This window comes from Bison bison, unplaced genomic scaffold, assembly GCF_000754665.1.
Source record: "Bison bison bison isolate TAMUID 2011002044 unplaced genomic scaffold, Bison_UMD1.0 scf7180017864212, whole genome shotgun sequence".
NCBI lineage: Eukaryota > Metazoa > Chordata > Mammalia > Artiodactyla > Bovidae > Bison > Bison bison.
The window spans coordinates 3,524,806-3,550,804 of record NW_011494784.1 but is presented as its reverse complement, the minus strand read 5'-3'; the positions used below and the strand labels follow the sequence as shown (position 1 = coordinate 3,550,804).

Here is a 25,999-nt window from a genome sequence, read left to right as displayed (position 1 = left end):
AGTTCATCAGGTACTCTATCTATCAGATCTAGTCCCTTAAATCTATTTCTCACTTCCACTGTATAATCATAAGGGATTTGATTTAGGTCATACCTGAATGGTCTAGTGGTTTTCTCTACTTTCTTCAATTTCAGTCTGAATTTGGCAATAAGGAGTTCATGATCTGAGCCACAGTCAGCTCCTGGTCTTGTTTTTGTTGAATGTATGGAGCTTCTCCATCTTTGGCTGCAAAGAATATAATCAATCTGATTTCGTTGTTGACCATCTGATGATGTCTATGTGTAAAGTCTTCTCTTGTGTTGTTGGAAAAGGGTGTTTGCTATGACCAATGTGTTCTCTTGGCGAAACTCTATTAGCCTTTGCCCTGCTTCATTCTGTATTCCAAGGCCAAATTTGCCTGTTACTCCAGGTGTTTCTTGACTTCCTACTTTTACATTCCAGTCCCCTATAATGAAAAGGACATCTTTTTTGGGTGTTAGTTCTAAAAGATCTTGTAGGTCTTCATAGAACCTTTCAACTTCAGCTTCTTCAGCATTACTGGTTGGGGCATTGACTTGGATTACTGTGATATTGAATGGTTTGCCTTGGAAACAAACAGAGATCATTCTGTCGTTTTTGAGATTGCATCCAAGTACTGCATTTCAGACTCTTTTGTTGACCATGATGGCTACTCCATTTCTTCTAAGGGATTCCTGCCCGCAGTAGTAGATATAATGGTCATCTGAGTTAAAATCACCCATTCCAGTCCATTTTAGTTTGCTGATTCCTACCTAGAATGTCAACGTTCACTCTTGCCATCTCCTGTTTGATCACTTCCAATTTGCCTTGATTCATGGACCTGACGTTCCAGGTTCCTATGCAATATTGCTCTTTACAGCATCAGACCTTGCTTCTATCACCAGTCACATCCACAACTGGGAATTGTTTTTGCTTTGGCTCCATCCCTTCATTCTTTCTGGAGTTATTTCTCCACTGATCTCCAGTAGCATATTAGGCACCTACTGGCCTGGGGAGTTCCTCTTTCAGTATCATATCATTTTGCCTTTTCATACTGTTGCCAATCTAATGTTGCCACTGGAGAAATGGATGCAAACTATCATGATCAATGCAAAAGGATTCTAATCAGTTCTAATCACACACTTAAATGCACACGATTAATGTAGATGCACCTGAAATCCTCTGCCTTCCACCCCCGGCCTCCTGGAGTTTTCACTTGTGCTGCATGTGCCCAGGGCATCTGTCTTCCGTGAATCAGGTCTCCCATGTGCTTCTAGTTTTGAAATACCTGTGTTCCCTAAAACAACTGGGTCTAGAGCTTGCTCATCATGTGATCTACCACATGAAGATCCTGAACCACTGACCTTCGAGAAGCAAGGCTGCCAGATTTCTAAAGATAGTGCTGACCTCATGTTACAAGTGCAAAATCCAAAAGTCAGAATAATATTAAATTGAACCGCATAAATTTGCCAACAATCAGGTGTTTCTTTAACCTGTAAGCTAGACACTTTAAAAAGATTTAACGTAATTTTCTTATTTAATTAAAGTCCTATTTGAAGTACAATTTAAAAACCACACCGTTGAATTATGAACTCTGAAGCGCCCTTTTTATCTGATGGCAGTTTCATGCCAGAAGTCTGCTGGTCCTTATAGGTCAAGGAATATAAAGAGAGCCTCCAAAGAGGTAGTTAAAAAAGAAAAGTGTTTGCAGTTTCCAAGTTAGACCTGGAAGAACATTATCCTCTAAAGGAAGGGAGTGTTTGGGAGGATGCAGCATGCCTTTGGTGATTCTACAGCTACAGATCAAGGTTTGGAGCACAGAATCCTAATCTGGTGGGACCTGGAATCTCAAAAGACCACACAAAGGTCAACTTTCCAAGCTGTGTTCTTTTCAGTCCACCATGACTCATTGAGAAAAGATCCTGCTTTACAGAGTGCCAGCCTTCCCACACATAGGTAGTAAGATGTGAAGGCCAACAGTGGCAAGCCCACCCTATCCTCCACCCTCCTGTCCACCCCCTACACCTTCCCTTGATGTCAACTCAGGATCCAGAGGCTTGGGAACAGCTTGGCATAAGGTTATGAGTTTTAAATATATATTTATTGAATGATTGAATGAATGAGTGAGTGAATTCATATTTATCAACATTCCTGTTTTTCAAACATATCCAACTGGATCAAAAATCTTAAAAATGAATGATGATGATTTCAGATATTAGAAGAAATGTTATTCAATTCCATTTTGGTTGTTCAGATATGGCTTTGTTATTTGAACCCCTTTGGGTATTATACTTTGGGCTTAAAGGACAGAGATTTAAAGGGTCTTGTTTAAAATACATGGACTGTGCAAAAGGAAGTCACTTAGGCACCTTAAAAATGGCAGGCTTTCCCCACCTGCTTGGGTCAGGATTATGCCAAGATTTGATCATATTTCTAATAGCTTGACAGCATGGCAGCTCACTTAGCCTTGGGTGATAATTTGGATACCTCAGTGATTTGCATATCATACATAAAATTTTGGCTACTTGCCCAGAATCTCAGAATTTAAGTTCCTGTAATGATATGTAGGAGAAGTTGGTTCTGATAGTAGAAGGGCTGATATTTTTGTTAGGTGCCAAATCATTTCATGTGGCAATGTGAGACAAAAGTTAAAAAGCAAAGAACTCCCAGAGAGGTTCAGGTTGGCTTTCATTTATACTGAAGAGTAATTAATTGTTTTCAGAGTATTTCTTGGCAGCTGATTCTGTTAGAAGGGAGGGTGGACCAATGTGAAGTCATTGGATGTTTGCCAGAGGTATAGAAGGTTGAAGGTTGCAGGCAGGATGGGAACAGGATTGCTGGGAAGGAAGAAGGAAAGGCTGAGGACTCTGAAAGTAAACTTTATAAAGTTTACTTCAACATTTTGCTTACTGCAGCTACTGTATAATTGGTAGAATTTAGCTTAGGGTTCAGTTTAGTAGAGGATAAACTGGGGTGAGAGTCTAGAGTGAATTTTCACCAATAGAGCTAGCCTTCTGCCTTTCCAAAAGGATTCAGACCTAACTTTAACAAAGTTACAATTCAGCAAGAGGTGAAGTTTCTGCAAAGAGTTGGGAGAGGCTTATGTGTGTGGATGGGGCTCCCTAGACAGAAGAATTTCAGCCTTTGAATAAAGCCTCTTGATACAGAACTGCATCCATTCCATCATCTATCTTCTGTAGCACTGCATCATGGATTAGCTGCCCTAATACATGGACTTGGGATATAGCACTCTTAACAGGCAGAAAACCTTGCTAATCAGAATCTGCCCAACCATCCCCTCTTCAGGAAGCCTCTTTTGCTCACTACAGCTGAAATTAGTGACATGTGGTAGGGTTACTGCCATTCATTCAGTCTTTATCTAATATCTTCTCATTTTATAATACACGAGGACAAACCTGTTTGTTAGATTGTTAACTTGAATGTGAGTATCATGCTATCATTTACTGTATCTTCCAAGGCACCGATGTAGAGTAACTTATACACAAGAGTGGCACAATACATTTAAAAATTTTTTATTGAAGTCTAGTTGATTTAAATGTTGGGTTTATTGTATGCACTTTTGAGCCTGACAGTTCTTCAGTCCTCAAAAACTTTTCTGATGAGATCAGTGGTGATATTAACAAATGTTAAAAAAAACAAAAAAGTTGTGTTTAATTTCTGCTGTACAGAAACCTAACTCAGCTAGAGACTGAAATACCCATAGAAGTAAGTGGGTACAAACAATAACAGTAGTAGTAATAATAATCATTATTAATATTTTTTGTGTGCTTCCTGTGCAGTTCACCTTGTTCTAAGTGCTTTATTATTTTATCTCATTTCATTTTCATAATAATCCTAAAGGAGGCAGCCACGATCACCATCTTATAGGTGAGGAAGGAAACAGAATAAGCAGGGTAGAGGTAAAATTGAACAGATATACTTTGTTTACAAACACAAAGAAATCATTTTAATTTACACAAAGATATGTGTTTTCCCTCATTTTTCTGCAAATGCATGATACTATTGATTTATTCTTCATTTTTCTTTGTTTTATGACAAGCAAGAATAAAGCTAAATAATTCTTTCCCACCAGTAAAACCATGTAAATGTCGTGATGATGGTAACTGACAGCCTCAGGATCAGTGAGACAGCTGGGAGGGGTGGGGACTATGGTAAATGGAGAGCAGCCTGGAGGTCTCTAGTCAATCATTTGAGGACCAGAAGACACAGCGTTGCCAAATCTTCCAGGTTTTCAAGAGAAAAAAATTTTTTAATTTCCCAATTTCATTCAAATTTTTAAAGTGTAGGGCAAATAAAATATAAATCAGTCCCTGAACCTATTTGAAGAACAGACTTATGGATATGGGGAGTGGGAGGAAGGAGAAAGTGGAATGAATGGAGAGAGTAACATGGAAACATATTCATTAACATATGTAAAATAGGTAGCCAGTGGGAATTTGTTGTATGACTCGGGGAACTCGGACCAGAGCTCTGTAACAACCTAGAGTGGGGAAGAAGTTGGGAGGGAGGTTCAAGGAGGGAGGGGACATAGATATACCTATGGCTGATTTATACTGATGTTTGGCAGAAACCAACACAGTATTGTAAAGCAATTATCCTTCAATTAAAGATAAGTAAATTTAATTATATAAAATAGAAATCAGCCCCTCATGAAGTCAAATTTGGGGACAGAGTATGTAGGGAGGCTAGAGAGCAGTCAAGGGTCAAACTGCAGAGGACCAGAGTGATCATAGAATATAATTTATTGACAGCAGAAACTTTAGAATTGTGAAGGTCTGGGACAGTAAAGGTCATATTTGTGTTTGGAAAAGATTACCCTGCCATCCCACAGGGCTCTGATAGCTTCTAAATGGCGTCACTCAGGGCTGCAGGGACCCTGACACAGCCTCTCTTAGGCTGTTTCTCCTGAAGACTGAATGTGTCTGTCTTAATTTCCTAGCTTTTCACTTTCACTTCAGTGAAGCTTAGCTTTGCTGTCTAGCTCGTGCCTGTCATCATGTTTGCATGCCCTTACTTTCTCCTTCTCTGGAAAAACATCTCTTAGCTTCCCTCTCACCTCCTCAGGGGAAGCAGGTCTGTGTCTCTAGCATTGTGAACTTATGTTCTGACAATATGCAGACACTTCAAGGTTGTACACATTCTTTAATGAACAGCTGTCTAATCTCTCCTGCCTCTTCCCCAGAGATGAGGCTTCTGAGTCAAACAAAGTAATGTCCAGTGGGAGAGCAAGTTGAAGAAAGGGGAAGAAATGAGCAACCAGACCCCCTTACCTACTCCACAGGAGGTACAGTTGGAAGGCTCATCTCCTTGGCATTCTTGGCAGGTGAAGTGACATGGATGACATTGGTTCCTGAATTCAAATTTGCCCAAGGAGCAGTTCAAAACACAGCGGCCATCATCCAAAACCCTAGAGGCAAGCAGACGTTTAGTTTGTAAGGGTGGCTTTGTGGGATGGCATTAAGTATTAGAACATGTGGTGTTTGTGTTTTTCTGCACAGACTTGGTTTCATTGTTCCAGAAACAAGGGTGATGCCTGGGACTGATCATCTTAGAACATGGGGAGCATTAGTCACGTACCCATCCTTGGCCAAAGATTTGGACCCAACAGCAGGCATGCCAGGAACCGGCTGTGGATGTAATCTTGATTCTGGTTTCAAATAAATTAACCAGTGCCCTGGGGATTAAACCTGCATGGTAGGCTCTAGCCAAACCCAGTCAACACTGAGATGGGGGTCTTTGAACTTTCAAGGCACTTTAGTGGTCTTTGAATCCAGAGGCTTTGGAGAAAGTATCTTTCTTTAGTTATCGGTGTGCCCACACTTTGCAAGGAAACGTCAAGTCCAAGGGCTCTTGAAGAAGCACCATCCTGTAGTTTAGGTGCTACTTATAAACTTGACGTACACATATGGCGAGTAATCAATGAACTCTGATTTGGGGTGTCATTTTTGCAAGTGTTTCCTGGTGTATAGGGTACCACAGTCTCTATTTTCTGACCATGTTTGCCATCACCTACAAGGGCACCACAGATAAGTTAGTATGTGGGCTTCTAAAACCTTTGGTTTTATACAATGCAGTATATATATATATATCATAATGTCATGGTTAATATTTTCAAAGTTTTCTTTCTTCTTTCCCTTGCAAAGTAATCCCATGTGATGAAGTAAATTGTATCCAAGAATTTTGCTCAGAAAAAAAAAAATACACAGTGTCTAAGATTTTGCTCAGAAAAAAATACACAATGTCTAAGTGCAAGTCGGATGAATAATGTAAATGGATGAAGTGAGCTGGGGAGCTCCAACCCCAGAGTTTCAGATTCAGTCGTGCCTTGGGGGAGAGAGCCAAGAATCTGCATTTTTGACAAGTTCTTGGACTGTACTCATGGTGCTGGTCTAGGGAATTTACTTTGAAAACTTCTCAAAAAAACTGGTGGTCTAGGTTACTGTGGAACTTGCTAAATGACTCCTACCTAAGCCATACAGGTGGTGCAAACCAGTGTCTCAGAGATCTTCCTTAGAGCAGTGGTTACTGTGTCAGTCCTGAGGGTGACCGAGTAGTAGCACACACGTGCTCCCCGGGGGGCGTGATGCTGGTATCCATGTCTGGGAGAGCTAAAGGCCTGCAAACACTGCTAGGGGTTCTTCCTCTCTCCACCCAGAACGATGTCACAGCTCATTCCTGGGGTGGCATTGGTTTGTCAGACTTCTTCTGTTTCCATAGCTGGAATCAGCCCTACATGGAGGACTGGCATTTCAATCCTGGGTTTGGTGGAAACTGGGGTGGGGACAAGGCATCCTGAGTATGTGTTGCTTGCAATCTTCCACCTCATCTCTGAAAGTCTGTGTCATTTGCATCTGCTTGGAAACAGAATGGAATTCAGGCCAACCGCACAAGAAGGTCGCCTTGTTCTTGGATCCTCAGCCCCTCAGGTTCTGGTCACCCTACCCAGCACAATGGCGTGAATAATACTTTTGGCCACTGCAGTGTGTGGAGTCCCAGCCCTAAAAAAGACACGCACACACATCTGGCTGTCCACGTCAGAACAGATCTCCCGCACCACAACCTGGAATGGGAAGCCTGTGCTCTTACGCCAGACATTCAGCTGATGGCACTAATGCTAGCTGGGAAATCCTGACCCCACCCTGGCTGTGGTCTCTGAGCTAGAGGATTTGTCAAGGAATAATTTGGATGTGGCTAGTTAAAAAAAAAGAAACACGAGAAAAACCTCCCTTTATGAAAAAACTATATAAGAGCTTTCTGAGGTTTTTAAACAAGTGAACTACTCTGTTCTTCACTAAGAAGGAGAATGGGGCATGTTTATTTGTGAAGGTTCATTTTCTTGCTAAATTAAGAAAAAGATGGAAAGCACATCATCATTTTATTTGTTGTGGGAAGAGATGACAGATTGGTTTTGGGGGCAATTATTTCTCTTGAGAGAGTGATCTAATACTGTCAACGGTTGGAACCTTTTAAAACCGTTCAGAAACTTGAGTGGGTGTGGCAGTGAAGCAAAGTGTGTAGTGCTGCCATGTTGATGTAGGGGAAGGGCTGTCTGCATTTACTTGAGAGCCTGAGTTTAAGACAGCCCTAAGCAAATAATTGTGCTTTAAGCCACCTCCCTCTATCCCTACCTTGAAGAAAGCACACGTGACATACGCAGTTTTTGTAAGAACATAATTCTTTATAAAGATTGAATGATAAGGAAACTAGTTGTGTTTGAGTGAAGGACGGAATTACATCATCTCCTGCAAACTCCCCCACCCCAACTTCCTTAAGAAAAATTGTTAAGGAACTTGAAGAAAAGTCCCATCTCAAGTGACACAGATTCCCACAGATACCAACAGATCTCCCCTAGTGGAGGAAAAGAGATTATCTTAGTCTGGGCTTCATGGGGCTGATGAAAATTTTCTTTAAAGCCAACTCCAGCCATCTCTGGGACACCAGTCATCCAGTTTGTGGATTTCTGAGATACTCAAGCAAGCTTATCTGTACTTGGGGAAGCCCTACTGTCCCCAGGTCACATATGCTCTTGGCCCTTTCATTAGCAGTGAACCATTCTGAGTCCCACAGGCCTCATGGAAAGGAAGAAGGTGTAAAACCAAATGCTGGAAGAGCTGCTGGAGGTGAAGTTCTCAACATTGGCACTAAATTTTCCAGAGACCCCAGTGTGTGTGTGTGTAGAGAGAGAGAGAGAGAGAGAGAAGTGAACTGAAACAGAAAAGATGCAAGTTAGGGTTAGCTGGACCTCCCTGATGACTGTTGGTTTGCCTAACTAAAACCGTCACAAGAGTATTTACTGTAATTTCTTGGTAATGTTGTAACAGAATTAAATCTGACAAAAGGGTTTTTTCCCCCTGAGTTCTCGAAACAGATCAAATAAAACATTTGAGGGTGGGTCAGAAAACTTTTACATGTTTTTAATTAGTTCATGGGCTCTGCAATTCCTCAGGACTGGGTTGGGAAATTATCTTGGGCAGTGAGGACCATGACATTATAGAGCGATTGAATTGGGCAGAAAGTTCATTCGGATTTTTCCGTACGATATTATGGAAAAACCCAAACAAACATTTTGGCCAACCTGATACATGTTATATAGCCGTGACAAAGACTGTACCCCAAGTTTTAAATCATCTCGAAGGAGCAAAATAAACCCAAAGGTTTGTAGAAAATGTAATGGCAACCCAGTCCAGTATTCTTGCCTGGGAAATCCCATGGACAGAGGATCCTGGTGGGCTGTATATGGTCCCTGGGGTCACAAAAGTCAGACTCAACAAGTGACTAAACCGCCACCACCACCAAAGGGAAAACTAGAAGATAAAGAAAGGGCTTTTCAATTTCCTGTAAAACAACTTCAGAGTTAAATGATTTAAAAAATTTTTATTATGGAAAAACTTAAACATGTAAAATAAACAATACATAACAGAAACCACCACCCCCACCACCACTCAGGTACTCATCTTTCAGCTTCACCAATTATCAGCACATGCGCAATCTTATTTCACCTACATTCCCACTGATTTTCTTCTCTCTCATATTAGGAAAACCTCTAAGTTAACATTTCTTTCCCAGATAAAAACTCCTTTAGGGATGACCTTTATTCTGTCAGTACTAGAGATCCTCCCAAAGCGTAAGATTAGAAAGAAACCCAGAGGGCCCTTTAGTCCTGTTTGTCCCATTTGCCCCACCTTACTGCTACCCCATGTCCATTTTCTGCCAGTCTCTGGCCTGCTGTGCCTACTAGTGCCCACTAGAGACTGCATTCCTAAGCTCACTTTCCTCACTTGTAGGTGGTGTTTTCCTTTGGGATTCAGATGTTTCAGACAAAGAAAGGAAACACCAGCAGGAGATCTGAGGATGGGAGGAGAGAGGTTATGGTAATTATTCCTTCTGGAGCCACAGCTTAGGTTCCTCCTTGCATGTTTCTGGAGTGGTTATGTCCCCTCCAGCTCCAGTTTCTATCAAGCCTCTTTTCTTCTAAGGCTACAGGTTTTGCTTCAGGCCTAGGGTGTAAAAGCTGCCCCAGTGTTCTGGTCCCTGAGTGCATCAGCCCTTGACTTTGACCCACCACCCCCAAGTCACCTATTAAAAAAAAAATGGAGTTTGCACCTAACTCAAAACTGGACATAAAGCAGGTGCTGAAGATTGCCTTGAATAGACCTGATTCCAGTCAAGGAAATACTTTGGAGAACACCTAAAGAAAATACCTTGCTGCCCTTTTGAGAACAAACAAGTCAATGACTATATTTTTCAAAATAGTTTCTGAGATCTACACACTTGCTTTTCTGTCTTCAAAAGCTAAACCATGGGCTGCTGAAGCCAGACTATCCACATGGCCCAGGAGACCTCTGATCTTGTACCAATGAGCTTAGACTTTTAAAAATGGCCATTGATGGTAGTTGAACTTTTTTTCACTCCTGGTGAGCCTGGGACAGCCATGACTTCTGCAGTGTACACTGGATGATGGTAGCTGCCTTATTAAACAAATACTAACAAGTTCCCTTAGTTCAGAGATGTTCAAACATGGTGTAGGGTTTGATTGTTGATATGGTGAGGACTTAAAGGAGAAACAGGAGAAACAGAATGTATTTTCAAAATGGTGTCTGTGTCTAATAATATGCCTCAAAGCTGACTTAACACAAATTCAAGAGTCATAGGTATCTTAAAGAGACATTTAGAAAATGTTATCACAGCATTAAGAATTCCTAGTAAGACACTTCTTTTGTTTCCTTCTTTACCTCCTTCCCTCCTTTCTATCTTTCTTTCTTTCTCCCCCTTTTCTTTCTTTTCCTCCCTCCCTCTCTCCTTCTTTCCCTCCCTTCCTCCCTCCCTCCCTCTTTCTTTTCTTCTTTCTGAGGGAGTTAATTGGAGAGCCAAGCTCATGATGTTAGTTATATACTTTATCAGGTTTGGTAAAACATATATTTATTGATTTATTACTGTGTGCTGATCACTAGAGAATAAAGAGACAAATACACAACAGTTTATGCTCAGGGTATTAGAGTCCAGATAAAGAATTAGATGAAATAACTTTTTTTAAATTTTAATATAATTTTATTTTTTAACTTTACAATATTGTATTGGTTTTGCCATATGTCAAAATGAATCCACCACAGGTATACATGTGTTCCCCATCCTGAACCCTCCTCCCTCCCCATACCATCCCTCTGAGTCATCCCAGTGCACCAGCCCCAAGCATCCAGTATCATGCATTGAACCTGGACTGGCAACTCGTTTCACATATGATATTATACATGTTTCAATGCCATTCTCCCAAATCATCCCACCCTCTCCCTCTCCCACAGAGTCCAAAAGACTGTTCTATACATCAGTGTCTCTTCTGCTGTCTCGTACACAGGGTTATTGTTACCATCCTTTTAAATTCCATATATATGCATTAGTATACTGTAATGGTGTTTTTCTTTCTGGCTTACTTCACTCTGTATAATAGGCTCAAGTTTCATCCACCTCATTAGAACTGATTCAAATGTATTCTTTTTAATGGCTGAGTAATACTCCATTGTGTATATGTACCACAGCTTTCTTATCCATTCATCTGCTGATGGGCATCTAGGTTGCTTCCATGTCCTGGCTATTATAAACAGTGTTGCAGTGAACATTGGGGTACACGTGTCTCTTTCCATTCTGGTTTCCTTAGTGTGTATGCCCAGCAGTGGGATTGCTGGATCATAAGGCAGTTCTATTTCCAGGTTTTAAAGGAATCTCCACACTGTTCTCCACAGTGGCTGTACTAGTTTGCATTCCCACCAACAGTGTAAGAGAGTTCCCTTTTCTCCACACCCTCTCCAGCATTCATTGCTTGTAGACTTTTGGATCGCAGCCATTCTGACTGGTGTGAAATGGTACCTCATAGTGGTTTTGATTTGCATTTCTCTGATAATGATTGATGTTGAGCATCTTTTCATGTGTTTGTTAGCCATCTGTATGTCTTCTTTGGAGAAATGTCTATTTAGTTCTTTGGCCCATTTTTTGATTGGGTCATTTATTTTTCTGGAATTGAGCTGTAGGAGTTGCTTGTATATTTTTGAGATTAGTTGTTTGTCAGTTGCTTCATTTGCTATTATTTTCTCCCATTCTGAAGGCTATCTTTTCACTTTGCTTATACTTTCCTTTGTTGTGCAGAAGCTTTTAAGTTTAATTAGGTCCCATTTGTTTATTTTTGCTTTTATTTCCAATATTCTGGGAGGTGGGTCATAGAGGATCCTGCTGTGATGTATGTCAGAGAGTGTTTTGCCTATGTTCACCTCTAGGAGTTTTATAGTTTCTGGTCTTACGTTTAGATCTGTAATCCATTTTGAGTTTATTTTTGTGTATGGTGTTAGAAAGTGTTCTAGTTTCATTCTTTTACAAGTGGTTGACCAGTTTTCCCAGCACCACTTGTTGAAGAGACTGTCTTTAATCCATTGTATATTCTTGCCTCCTTTGTCAAAGATAAGGTGTCCATATGTGCGTGGATTTATCTCTGGGCTTTCTATTTTGTTTCATTGATCTATATTTCTGTCTTTGTGCCAGTACCATACTGTCTTGATGACTGTGGCTTTGTAGTAGAGCCTGAAGTCAGGCAGGTTGATTCCTCCAGTTCCAGTCTTCTTTCTCAAGATTGCTTTGCCTATTCAAGGTTTTTTGTATTTCCGTACAAATTGTGAAATTATTTGTTCTAGCTCTGTGAAGAATACTGTTGGTAGCTTAATAGGCATTGCATTGAATCTATAAATTGCTTTGGGTAGTATACTCATTTTCACTATATTGATTCTTCCAATCCATGAACATGGTATATTTCTCCATCTATTAGTGTCCTCTTTGATTTCTTTGACCAGTGTTTTATAGTTTTCTATATATAGGTCTTTAGTTTCTTTAGGTAGATATATTCCTAAGTATTTTATTCTTTTCGTTGCAATGGTGAATGGAATTGTTTCCTTAATTTCTCTTTCAGTTTTCTCATTATTAGTGTATAGGAATGCAAGGGATTTCTGTGTGTTGATTTTATATCCTGCAACTTTACTATATTCATTGATTAGTTCTAGTAATTTGCTGGTGCATTCTTTAGGGTTTTCTATGTAGAGGATCATGTAAACTTCCAAACTCATTCTATGAGGCCAACATCACCCTAATACCAAAACCTGACAAAGATGCCACAAAAAAAGAAAACTACAGGCCAATATCACTGATGAACATAGATGCAAAAATCCTTAACAAAATTCTAGCAATCAGAATCCAGTAACAAATTAAAAAGATCATACACCATGACCAAGTGGGCTTTATCCCAGGGATGCAAGGATTCTTCAATATCCACAAATCAATCAATGTAATACACCACATTAACAAATTGAAAAATAAAAGTCGTATGATTATCTCAATAGATGCAGAGAAAGCCTTTGACAAAATTTAACATCCATTTATGATAAAAACTCTCCAGAAAGCAGGAATAGAAGGAACATACCTCATATGACATATATGACAAACCCACAGCAAACATTATCCTCAATGGTGAAAAATTGAAAGCATTTCCTCTAAAGTCAGGAACAAGACAAGGGTGCCCACTTTCACCATTACTATTCAACATAGTTTTGGAAATTTTGGCCACAGCAATCAGAGCAGAAAAAGAAATAAAAGGAATCCAAATTGGAAAAGAAGAAGAAATAACTCTTGTGCATGGCAGAGGGGATGTCCATGCTAGAGATTTACTTGCCACTGGAGCAGCCTCATTATATTGATCTTGGGAGAGACCCTGCTTCCTTTGCATTTATCAGAGCAGTGATGAGACCAACAAATATTACATACTAGAATTTATTAATAGAGGAATATTGATTAAAAAATACAGTGTGCTCCCAACTCTCTTCACTAGAGATTCTCAGTGATTAGCAAAGATGCTTGTCCCATTCAGAGATTTGCTATTTCCTCATTCGTTCAGTTACCAAACATTGACTGAGTGCCTATTTTCTTAGCACTGTGATAGATAATGGAGGTACAAAGATGAGTATTTTAAGGGGCTTACAGTCTAACAAATAGATTTGTGAATCAGTGTCTTAAAATGTCACAAGTGCAGTTATGGAAGTTTGTACAGAGTATAGGGGACATAAAGGTGAGGTTTAATATTGGAAAGAGGTAACAAATGCTTTTATAGAACAGTTCACCCTTGAATTGACTCTAGAAATGTGAGTAGATATTTTATCAGCAGACGGAGATGATGGTTGCAGGATGGGTGTGCAGAAAGGGATGAGATTCTAGGCATCAAAGCCATCACCACCTTCATTGATGAGAAGGCTTATCTAGTGTCCAGGGAACCTATTCTTATGGTGGTTATGGGGTACCATGGCAAGAGGATGCAACAGAAGTGAGCTGTGGCCAGACCACAGTGGTTTTCTATGTCAGGGGAAGGAATCTGATTCTTTTTTTTGTATGCTCAAGGGGTGCCTCCAGGTGGTAAGTACCTCTTCTCTCCATCCTGCCTCTCATGAGCTTGCAACCTCAGGAGCTACTGAGAAAGGTCACTCACCTCGTGACAGGGCAGCCTGTGCAGTCTGCCTGGGTTGGTCCTCGGCACTGGATACACGAGGCTTCGCAGATCTGGCAGTGGCCATGCTCATCGACATATTCTCCTGGGGAACAAAATCTAGTTGTTTATCTTATTTCTACATGAGAGCAGCCAGATCCCTCTGTGGCTATGAAAAAACAGTGGAGACAATTCAGAGAGAAGAGACATTGAATGACTCAGCAACCAGTCCTAAATCCTGACCTTACATTGCTGCTGTTCAGTTGCTAAGTCACGTCCGACTCTTTGCAACGCTGTGAACTGCAGCATGCCAGGCTTCCCTGTCCTTCACTATCTACCTGAGTTTGCTCATACTCATGTCCATTGAGTCAGTGATGCCATCCAACCGTCTCATCCTCTCTTGTCCCCTTCTCCTCCTGCCTTCTATCCTTCCCAGTATCAGAGTCTTTCCCAATGAGTCAGCTCTTCGCATCAGGTGGCCAAAGTATTGGAGCTTCAACTTCAGCACCAGTCCTTCCAATGAATATTAAGAGTTGATTTCCTTTATAGTTACAACTATTACTTTCCCACGGGTCCCAGAAGTTAGAACGTCGGAAAGTTATGAGGCAGTGACATTATTCTGAATCTAGTCAACGTGTTATAGATGTGTTATATAAGTGTTATATGTGTTATATAAGTAGAAAGAGGCTGGGGTGGGGTGTCCTACAGGACCCCCTTACTGAGTTCCTACTAACTTTCCTGTTAAAACCTGAGGGCTCCTGGCCCACAGAGACCCCAGGTATAATCCTGGTTGAGGTCAAGCCACAGGCATGACCTGCCCAGATCTTGTCCCACTGCTCCAGGGTGAGGGGTTGATTGTGATTACTAGTCAGAAATGCCAATTAAATCTTGGCTGACATTGGACAGACGTGAGCTGCATCTCACCCTGAGAGAGTAACAATAAGGAGATAGCCAGAGAAGTTCATCTTTCCCAAGGAAAAACCCATATGAGGCCTTCCCACATGAACGTTTCATAAAAGTTTAACAAACTTGGGGACATTTAAAAATTTTTTCACATGGCAAAGGCAGTGAAGAGAAGCCAGCTTTATTGCTGGTGATAATCCAATAATGGGTCTCCATTCATTGAATTCAACCCTTTATCCACACTACATTGTCATTGTCTTAAAAAGAAAAAAAAAAAGTGGAAAAATATCTCAGTCAGATCCGAAGACCCAGTTTGTATGATGTGGAAACTGATTACACTCAGGAAATATAGTTTCAGATTTCAGTCGAGTCACAACTTCTCTTGCCCCTCTACCTCACTTCCAACTTTCACAGCCCTGTAAGCCTGTTGCGTTGTCAGTTTGAGATCCAGCCAGCCAGAAGAGGGATGGGGCAAGACTTGCCCCTGGTTAAGTCAAATGGTCTAACTCAAACTCCAAGGTTCACAGCCTGATTTATTGCAGTTGTCTTGCAAAAAGCCCTGGAAACTTGAACTTTACTGATGAGGAGGGGAGTGAAGTCCACCCCTCTGCCTTTCCCCATAGCTTTACTGAACTAGCAGAATTGGGTAAGGCAGACCTTACTTACATAAATCTTCCACTTGCTAGCACTAAAGCACAGAAGTGAAAATGAAGAGGCAACTAGAATTTGCCTTTACATAGCAGAAAAAGCCTTTCACAGAGACTAAGTCTATTGGTTTTGTTAATTAATGGGGAAGAATATATACTCAGAGCAGAGCAAGAATCTAACAGTGGCCCACCCTGCATATCTTGGATTCTTTTCTTCATTGCCAGGATGCAATGTGGACCAGAAAAGTATAATTTTTAGAGTGGGACTGTGGTTCTTAGCCCAGGAGTGACTCCCAGAAGTCCTAGCCCCTAAAGAGTGAGGAACCAGAGGGGGAAAAGAACGCAGAGGTTGTTCACTGCGCTAAAAGCCCGAATCTAGTTGAGGCGGAAAACCACTGCTCCCCCCAGGTTCATCTCACCAAGCCAGGCACGCTGGTGTGGGCAGCCTCTGCCTCTGTAGGGAGCAGCATCCTTTACTAATTCACGCAAAAGTGTTAGAATGGACTAGTTATACTTTTCAGCATCTTGAGGCAGAAAAAGCTGGGATTTCTGTCTAGTAGGAGTGGTGGTTTCAAGATGGGGCTGTCTCACTCAATTACAATACAGGCATTGTATTTCTGCAGGCTTCTTTTTATTTACTCAGACTCCCCCATTTCACCTCTTTGTTATTACCCTTGCTGAAATCTCTTCCATTTTTGCTGAGGGAGGCACAGTCAGTTGAGCAGTGTGATTTTCAGCCCAGGCATCAGCAGGATAAAGAGCAGAGGAGGACCCAGGGTGGACCATGTAGGAAGAAGCAGGTCATGCCTGCACGGCCAATGAAAATGATCTGTGTTTAGAGTTAGATGACAGCTATGTGTCTTTCAAAAGATGTGTGCTGAGGGCAACAGGAATGGGAGACAGTCACAGAGAGTCCTAAACCCAAAGAAAGTGTATTCTAGAGAAATGTAGGATCATGGAGAACACAGCTCACTCATTCATTCATTCCATGGATATTTTTTGAACTTCTGTGTGCCAGGTACTCGGTGAGATTTAGATACACACATTTTAAGAGGCCGTTTTCTTGGGTTTGCAAAGATTTTGCGGTAGAATGATTTGTAAAGAAATAGTTATAACACAAATGCTGGCCACATGCCTTTGACCTTTTGGACAGCCTAGGTTAAAGTCTTAAACAAAAAAGCAAGGGCATATGCTAGACTCTGCTAGACCTAGAGGCAAAGACCATCCCTTTGCCTTGGCACCCATGCCTGTAGGAACTGACACAGTGATGTGGGTCTCCCAGCTCCTAGTATCCATCTACCTTAACCTCCATGATATATCAGAGGCAGTGCTAGGGTAGGATTTTAAACTAAGTACACCTTGCTCTGCTAAATCGAATGCTACTTAGCTGGTTCTGAGAGTTATCCCGTATCTATACCCAGAATCTCCTTTGTAATTACAGGTGATGCATGGCTAGGTCAAGCAAGAGTTATCCAGTTATTACTGTGAAAATTTTAAATTCTACTCTGTATCTGATTTGCCTCCTCTTTGGCTTCCGTAAGCCAGTAGGTGGCACTGACAGCTTGGACTTCTACTTCTTGATCTGCTCACCTATTATGGCCTCTGTTGGTGTTCACAGAATGCCAACTTAGATATAATCATCACTTGGAATTGCCCCATCTCGAGTGAGATTTCAAGTACACACTCCAAACACAACCTTCTTATGCCCCACTATGAATCTAGCTTACCGTAGGTGGAGCCCTAGGCCACTTGGTCATCTTTTTCATTCATCTGTCTAGTTCCCTCTTGCATTCCTTATTTGGACTAGGCCAACCTTTCCAAGACCCAAGTCCCACCCATTTTATCCCCACTGTTTCTCAGAATGTGACGTCACTACCTAATTTGCTGTTAAGATACTGAGTATCCCCGGCATCTTTTTTTATTTTCTTTTTCAGTGTCAAAATTCCTGTGTTATTGACTGTTCACTTGTCCCCTGTCTTTGAGAAAGTTAATTTTTTTTTTCCTGGCCATTGTCAACTCTCCATCTAATGCTTTTAGTCTTTCCTCAGGGTATTTCCCCACCAGTCTTTCTTTAATGTTTTCTTCACGTCTTCATCCTCTGATCTGTAAAAGTTCTCCCCAACTTAAAACCTTCCCAAGCATTTTTCTTCCCTAATAAGTGACTCTTTAAGCCTTTTCCCTCCTACCATTTGGAAACTAAATGGAGAAAACCTCATATTATGTAAGAGTCAGCGTAGGACAGCTAAACTGTTCATCTCTCTCCTGTCTGCACGCCTCTTAACTTGAGAGCAAGTTCTGGCTTTGGAACAGATGAGAAGAGAGGAACCTGCCCCATTTCTCATATTTATGTAGATGTCTGATTAGTTACATAAACTACTACCCCAAGCCCTTGGAGGCACAAAAGTTCCACTGCACATTTGAAACCAAAAAAAAAACAAAAAACCCCAGATTCCAACAACGTACTTTTTTTTTTTTTTGATTGTTGGAACAATAAATTCTTGTCATCTGTCTTCATTGCACAATGAAGCTGAATGTTTATGACAGGCGTGATATACAAAATTCTTAGGAAAAATCACTTTTAGCACAGACTTCAGGGGTCAGTATTTTTGTTCTCCACCTCATCCTATAGGCTCTTCCTTCTGGTGTCTTCATTCATTATTATCATGTCCAAATTATCTTTCTTCTGTCATCAGAAAAATTTTCATTCTCCTTTTAGTTTCTTTCTCATCTTCTAATAATTCAAAGGACACCGAGACAGTAGGGTTTCCTGGTTGGGAATGATGTCTCTGCAGACACAGCTTAAAAATTAATACTTGTAAAAGAGGCTTAGTCTTCCCGTTCTACCTGTTGATGACATTGCAGAATGTGTTTGTTTCAACAAGTCTAAGTTATAAATAAACTTTATGAAGTCATCCAGAATAGGTGAACATTGATTACATCCTCCACAGATACTAAATTTGGTCGAGACTCACTTGATAATATCTTTTAGGCTTACATGGGCCAGAAGAGCTTCATGTCTCCCGTGGAAATGCTATGCTTTCTTTTGTACCTTGTAATATTTCTTTAATGATTAGAGCCACATTTATTGTAATATTTAAGCAAATATATAAACTCAGTAAATTAAACATATAAGTAGATTATAATGTGAGTTTAAAACAAATTTTTATCAAGGGTGATTAATTAGAGGAAATCAGGAGGGACACTGGGATAAGAAAACAGTCATTTGGTTTTTGATCCAGTTATTTCAGTGAGCAAACTTCAGTTCAGTTCAGTTCAGTTGCTCAGTCGTGTCTGACTCCTTGCGACCTCATGAACTGCAGTACGCCAGGCCTCCCTGTCCATCACCAACTCCTGGAGTCCACCCAAACCCATGTCCATTGTGTTGGTGATGCCATCCTCTGTCGTCCCCTTCTTCTTCTGCCCTCGATCTTACCCAGCATTAGGGTCTTTTCAAATGAGTCAGTTCTCTGCATCAGGTGGCCAAAGTATTGGAGTTTTAGCTTCAACAGCAGTCCCTCCAATGAACACCCAGGACTGATCTCCTTTAGGATGGACTGGTTGGATCTCCTTGCAGTCCAAGGGACTCTCAAGAGTCTTCTCCAACACCGCAGTTCAAAAGCATCAGTTCTTCTGCGCTCAGCTTTCTCTCTTGGGGTACCTGGATTATCTGTAGACCTCTGTTTAAGTGCCTTAGCAGACAGATACCAGAAACCATAGAATGTGACCTTCCTGAATGTCTCTACAACCAGAAGTGCTAATCAAATACTACTCTTTCTCTGCAGGGATGTCAGTAACTAGTTTCCAACTTAAGATACCACTGTGTGAAGATAGTTTTCATGAAAAAAATCTATATATTTATTGTGTTTCACTAGCTTAAATAAATATGCTCAGTAATACTTTCAACTAGTTGTAAGTTATATACTAATGAAATAGTTCAGGTTTTAAGGCCTCGTTAAGTGTGGAGTTTTATAGCAAGACTCAAAATATGAGGCCATCAACTGAGACTGTAATATCTTCACTTAAAAGTCTACACAATTATTCATCCTTAAAAAGGAAGGAAATTTCTTATACATGCTACAACATGGATGAACCTTGAAGACATATGCTAAGTGAAATATATCAGTCACAAAAGGACAAATATCATATGATTCCATTTATATGAGGTACCTAGAGTCATCAACTTCAGAGAAACAGAAAGTAAAAGGGAGGTTGCCAGGAGCTGGGGAAATAGAATGGGGGAGTTAACTCCCTAAAGGGTACAGAATTTCAGCTGGGGAATATGAAAAAGTTCTTGTGATGTATCCTTGGTGGTAAGGGTTGCATACAGTGTGTGTAGTAATTAATGCTGTAGGTCTATACATTAATAATGGTTAAAAAGGTAAATTTTATTTTTAAACTTTTCATTTTGTATTGGGGCATAGGCAATTAACAATGTTGTGATAGTTTCAGGTGGACAGTGAAGGGACTCAGCCATACAGATACATGTATCCATTCTCCCTGAAACTTCCCTCCCTGTCCAGACTGCCACATAACCTGGAGCAGAGTTCCCTGTGCTATACAGTGGGTCTTTGTTGGTTATTAAAATGGTAAATTTTATATTATATACATTTTGCCATACACACGAAGTCTACACAGTGAGTTTATTTCTTAGCAGGGCAATACTTAATTTTAACCAAAATCTCGGGATTTTCAGCCTGTGGAGATGCATTTGAAAAGCACCAGCCATCTTGGAGAGCTAGTTTGTTCCAGAGTCTTGGGAGACCTCTTATACTCATGGAGATAAGTGAGGAAGTGGATAAAGCTTGTGACAGTGGAGAAAGCTGGCAGCTGGCACACTGTTTCCTTTGCATTAGGATTTACAAAGATAGAGTGAACATCAAGCGACTCAGAGGAGAGGTGTTTCCACAGCCTGGAGGTGTCTGGGGCTACTGCTGCTCTCTCGTGTCCTGCCAATGATTCCCGCTTTTACTCCCCCACAGGCTTTTCTAATTGATGAAACTTATCTTTGCTGATCTCATTGCATTTTCATTTTCAGGCGCGAGTGTTCTTCTGTGTGGTTTGTGCAGATGCTCTGAAAGGCTAGTCTGGCACCCACCCCCCACATATCCTGGCACTCCTGCAAAAAGGATAGATCATAAAGTGTGGATCTAACACATTGCAAATGTTGTTTCCCTCTACCTGCATGCTGAATGAAGAGTAAGGAATCAAGAGTTGATCCTTTGAGTTTTTCCACTGTTGTTGTTTGGACCCTGACCACAGGCTTCTTTAAAAAAAAATGTATCCAGTGTATGCACCCCAGTGTTCATTGCAGCAGTACTTACAATAGGTAAATAGTCCAGGACATTTAGGTTGCTTCCAGGTCATTGAAGCAACCTAAATGTCCATCAACAGAGGAATGGATAAAGAAGATGTGGTACATATATACAATGGAATATTACTCAGCTATGAAAAGGAATGACAACTGTTTCATTTGCAGAGACATGGATAGACCTAAAGACTGTCATACAGAGTGAAATCAGAAAGGGAAAAACAAGCATCATATAATACCACTTATGTGTAGAATCTAGAAAAATGATACAGATGAGCTTGTTTGCAAAGCAGAAATAGAGACACAGATGTAGAGAACAAATATCCAGATACCAAGTGGGGAAGGGGATGGATGGGATGAATTAGGAAATTTGGATTGACATATATGCACTGCTTTGTATTATATAAAATAGATAACTAGTGAGAACCTAAAAAAAATTTATCCAGTGTGAAGTCTTGGCCAACATACCTGAATAGAGTGGTGATGTAGCAATCACACAAACTCCCATTCACTGACACCTACTATGTTAGAAATAGTGTTCTAAGCCAATAATGTTTAAGGCAAACAATAGTTTGTTTTATAAATGAGAAACTGAGGCTCAGAGGGTTGAAAAATTTGCATAAATTCATTCAACTAGGTCAGTCACAGTGTTGGGTTGTGACTCAGATGTGTCTGTGCCCATGCTCTTTCTGCAAGATTTCCCTGGTACAAATTCATTTCCACTTTTGGAGTTCCAAGTAGCTTTGCTATTTATGAAGAGAAAGAATGGAGCACATGCCTGCTCTAAACCACTTGATGAGGTAAGGGTATCAAAAAGGAATTCACTGTGTAAACAAATGAACTTTGAGCAGGCATGGTGCACTAAGCAGATTTACTCAGTGACTGAATATGCCCTCCACATTTATTTTCTCTGATACAATAGCCACCATTTATTAAAAGACAATTCTGGTTATTGAATAGAGATCTTACAGACAGCTTATTCTGTCCACTAGGATAGAAGCTTTTAAGGGAAACCCCCACTTTTTTTAAAATGAATAAAATAATTGATTGGAGCTCTGCAAAGGGATTTTTCTATACCTAACTGCTGTCCAAAACCAAAATAAACTACCTCCTAAGAAATAGCTTACAATCAGAATTACAGTAACCTCTCTCTGGTCCCTCAATTTATATGAAAATTTAGTATAGATGGACTGGTTCCTGTATATCTTTTTCTCAAGAGAATTTTGCATAGCCTTTATGTTAGTGAAAAATCACTCTTAAGTCTTAGTTAGGGAAGCTGAAATTAAAAAGACACTGAACAGTTGGTTCTAGAATCAGGAACAAGAGAACACAAGAGGCATGAGTGTGATTATTATTTGTAATTAAACAAAATAAATGTACAGAGCCTATTGTTAAATCTGTGGATGAGGGAAACTGTGAGCACTTTCCCACAAGCAGGGTTCAGTGGGTAGGAGCCATTTTTTCACCCATTGGAGGGGTACAAACTGCTGTAATGCTATCTGCTCTCCCTGTAAGCGAACCTAGGCTCACTGCAGGTTCTTCTGGGCACTCCATCCCTCTCTTCCTCGGAGGTAAGATTTTATCCCCCAGTGTTCAGTGTTCCCATCGTTTGTACCAGAGAGACCACTCATGGGAGAAACCGTACAGATTCGGATATGTTCATGGTAAGGGGTTATGTGAGGTTCAGTACCCAGTGCTGGAAGTAAGTGACCATAATTTGGGAGAATGACTTGTTTACCTTTTGGAAAACATGGCTGATTTCCTGGGGCAGGTCACGCTTGGGTGACGCTTGTTGAGACAACCAGTGACCTGAGAGGAGAGGTTGCTGACTAGAGCTTCCTACAAGCCCGAGAGTGATCATGGGCGCTGTGAGGCCTTGAGGAATGTATCATTTCCCTGCACCTCAGACCCGATGAAGATGGCAGGTGAAACTATCAGGGCTGTGGCCCACAGAGCCTTCCTGACACTTTTGAACTAAACTAGCCCATGAATTGGTTGAACCCAAAGTCTTTCTCAAGGATCTAATACAATCTAAATGTGTTCTGTGATGGTGGGAGCCCTGAACACAAGCACAAGATGAGACTTGTTATCATCCACTTTCTTTGCTATAGTGACCCAGAGAGCCTCCCTAAATAACCACTTTTATTGGTTGTTGGTTATTTTATTGGTTAAAAAACTTGCTCTTTCTTTCTTTTTTTTTTTTTTAAACATAAGTTGGTGCAGCCATTGTGGAAAATAGTATGGAAGTTTCTCAAAAAGCTGAAAAATAGGATTACCATATGACCCTGCAATTTCACTCCCGAGTACCTATCCAAAAAAACCCCTAAATGCCAATGTGAATAGATAATGCAGCCCAGTGTTCATAGCAGCATTGTTTACAATTGCCAAGATATGGAAGTAACCTAAGTGTCCATCAACAGATGATTGGATACATGGGATATATATGTGTGTGTGTATAAAACACTACTACTATTCCATAAAAAAGAATAAAATTTTACCATTTTCAACAACATGGATGGACCAGGAGGTTATTATACTAAGTGAAATAAGTCAGAAAGACAAGTACTGTATGGTATCTCTTGTATGTGGAATCTAAACTAGTGACTATAACAAAAAAGAAACAGACTCATGGATACAGAGAGCAAACTAGTGGTTACCAGTGGAAGCGGGAGGGGCAGTACAGTGGTGGGAGAGTGGGTGTTATAAACTACTGGATGCAAGATAGGCTCAAGGATGTATTTTACAACATGGGGACTATAGCCAATATTTTGTAATAGCTGTAAATGCAAAGTCACCTTTAAAAATTATATAACAATTTTTTAAAAATTAAAAAATAAGATGAACATAAAAGCCCAAACCCATGCTCTTAAGCCCATCAAGGCACCACTACTGTCCCTTCCCCAATGCCAGTGCCCCTGGGAAGGAACATCCTCAAATTATCCTTCTAATCTTGCTCTGCAGTAACACATCCAGCGTACTGTCTTTGTCTTTCCTCTTCCTCTCTTAATCTTTCCTCTCCCTTCCTTAATCTTTCCTTTTCCTTCCTTAATATTTCCTCTCCCTTCCTTAGTCTTTCTGCAAGCCCTGCCTGCTAACTCTAAGTTGCAGACTAATTGCTAATTAAGAGAAAGAGAAGCTCCTGGAAAGAGAAAGAAGTTGCCTTCCAAGGCCTAGGGCTCTATCTGCACCTGAGCTGGTAATTGACAACTTAGTCTTTCATTGGGTCATCATTAACTCTCCCCATCCTCAGGCAGGGGATGCTGCCTTCTAAGAGATGGTTTGGTTTGCCTAGTGACAGGTCTGAGTGGAGCATGGCACCCAGCACACCTCAGTCCCTTAGTGACCAGGGAAGCATTTGATGAGTCAGGCTGCCATATGTTTTGTTGAGAGTAACCAGATTGTGCTTTTGAAAAGACTCAAGTATGGAAATAAGACAGGGAACCAAAGTCTGCCTTGTGCCTACAATGGAGTGCCAGCCTAGGAGGAATAATTGTCTTGGGTAAATGCACAAATTTCAGAGTTATCCCCACCACCTGGGTTTGATTTTGGCTTCCTTCTCCAGCTGCCTGACATTAATCAAGTCACATATTTCCCTGACATTCCTCTTCTGTGTACTGTGTATTGTGGATAATATTTTCTTTCTCACAGAATGTGGTGGGGATCAAATGAGAAAACGGACCTGAAAGTGCCTTGCATAGTGGATAAAAGAATGGCAGCGGCAGTTATCATGTACTTTGGTGTGTTATCTCATTAAACGTCAAGTTAATAAGGTAGGGTGAAGTGAAAGTGTCAGTCGCGCAGTTGTGTCCGACTCTTTGCGACCCCATGGACTGTAGCCTGCCTGGCTCCTCTGTCCATGGCCTTCTCCAGGGAAGAATACTGGAGTAGGTAGCCACTCTTTTCTCCAGGGGATCTTCTTGACCCAGAGATTGAACTCGAGTCTGCACTGCAGACACATTCTTTACTGTGTGAGCCGGGGTAGGAGCTATCAACTTGATTGGGAATTTAAGCATCAAAATGTTAATTCTCTGACCATCACTCATATATCCTGGTCTCACTAGATCCCAAGTTGTGCCTTCTTCACTACCCTTGAGGGGACTTGAACGTATTGCCTGCATAGGCCCGTGGCAATGAGGCAACTGAAATTAGCAACCTGTATAACTAGAACATTCCCTTCTCAAAGCAATTCAGCTGCAAGATACAACTTGCACACCTCACGTACCTCATGAAGGCAAGGTCATCTTCATACATAATTAGCAGCCCCTTGGAGCCAGCCTCCCTCTATCAGAGCAGCAGCTTTCCCTGAATTTAGCTGTGGAAACTTCTGAGGCCGTGACTATGCCCTTCTCAGCCTGCTGAGGTAGAAGTTTGGGAAGGCACACGAGGCTTTTTCCAAGTGGAGTCTCACTAAGTCAGGCACAGAGCGTGGGATTCTGCGCCGCATGCTGGGGTGGGCACTGCTCTTGGACAGCCCGCTTCTCCTTTAGGTGAGAGGCCCACGACAGGCCCTAGCTTCTTTCCTTGGCTGTCATTGGGACAGATTACAGTGTTCCCTCTCTGTCTCAGTGACGCTGGCACACATAAGCAGACGACAGTGGAAGTGGGGGCGGTGTTGTAGGTTATGAGTGTTGTGTGCTCCGTGTGTGGCCAGGGGGATGGGTGGGGGAGTTCGTGTTGTGAGGCAAGGGGCCTCAGACTCCCTGGGTGTCAGAGGGAAGAGTCTCAGGTGTGTCCCTGCCCACCAGCCTCCTTCTGCATGGTTTGTATCTGATTAGAGCTTTAGGCTCTGCCCAGAGCATGGGATCCAGGACTAGAAGCTCACTTGGCACCACCATAGAATGCCCTAGCCTCCCTCTCCACTCTTCAGGATTCCTCTCTTTCCCGTTGAGCCCCTGGATGACCACGCACTGGCCTTTCCTCACTGAGAGAGGAGAGAGGCTGGAACAGGTGAAGTGCTTGTATATGTTGGAACCAGCTGTCCTAGCTGTGAATCCCAGGGCTCTCTCCTGTGTAAACTTGCACACGTGCTGGAACTTCTCCCCTGGGCCTGACCGCCATTCTTCACAGCCAAGCCCACCTCAAAGCAGACCCTTAGCATCTCCCCAGGGGCCACTG

General features: G+C 41.4%; 1 protein-coding gene across 1 annotated transcript in view; it reads right to left on the bottom strand.

Moving 5' to 3' along the window:
• PCSK5 (proprotein convertase subtilisin/kexin type 5) overlaps positions 1–25,999 on the bottom strand; it is a 610,290-nt gene that overhangs the window by 95,507 nt on the left and 488,784 nt on the right. Inside the window, exons 25-26 of the mRNA XM_010844912.1 lie at positions 14,030–14,132; positions 5,289–5,425 (exon numbers count right to left, since the gene is read on the bottom strand). Of these exons, the coding sequence (XP_010843214.1) occupies positions 5,289–5,425; positions 14,030–14,132 (240 nt within the window). The remainder of the gene's footprint in view (positions 1–5,288; positions 5,426–14,029; positions 14,133–25,999) is intronic.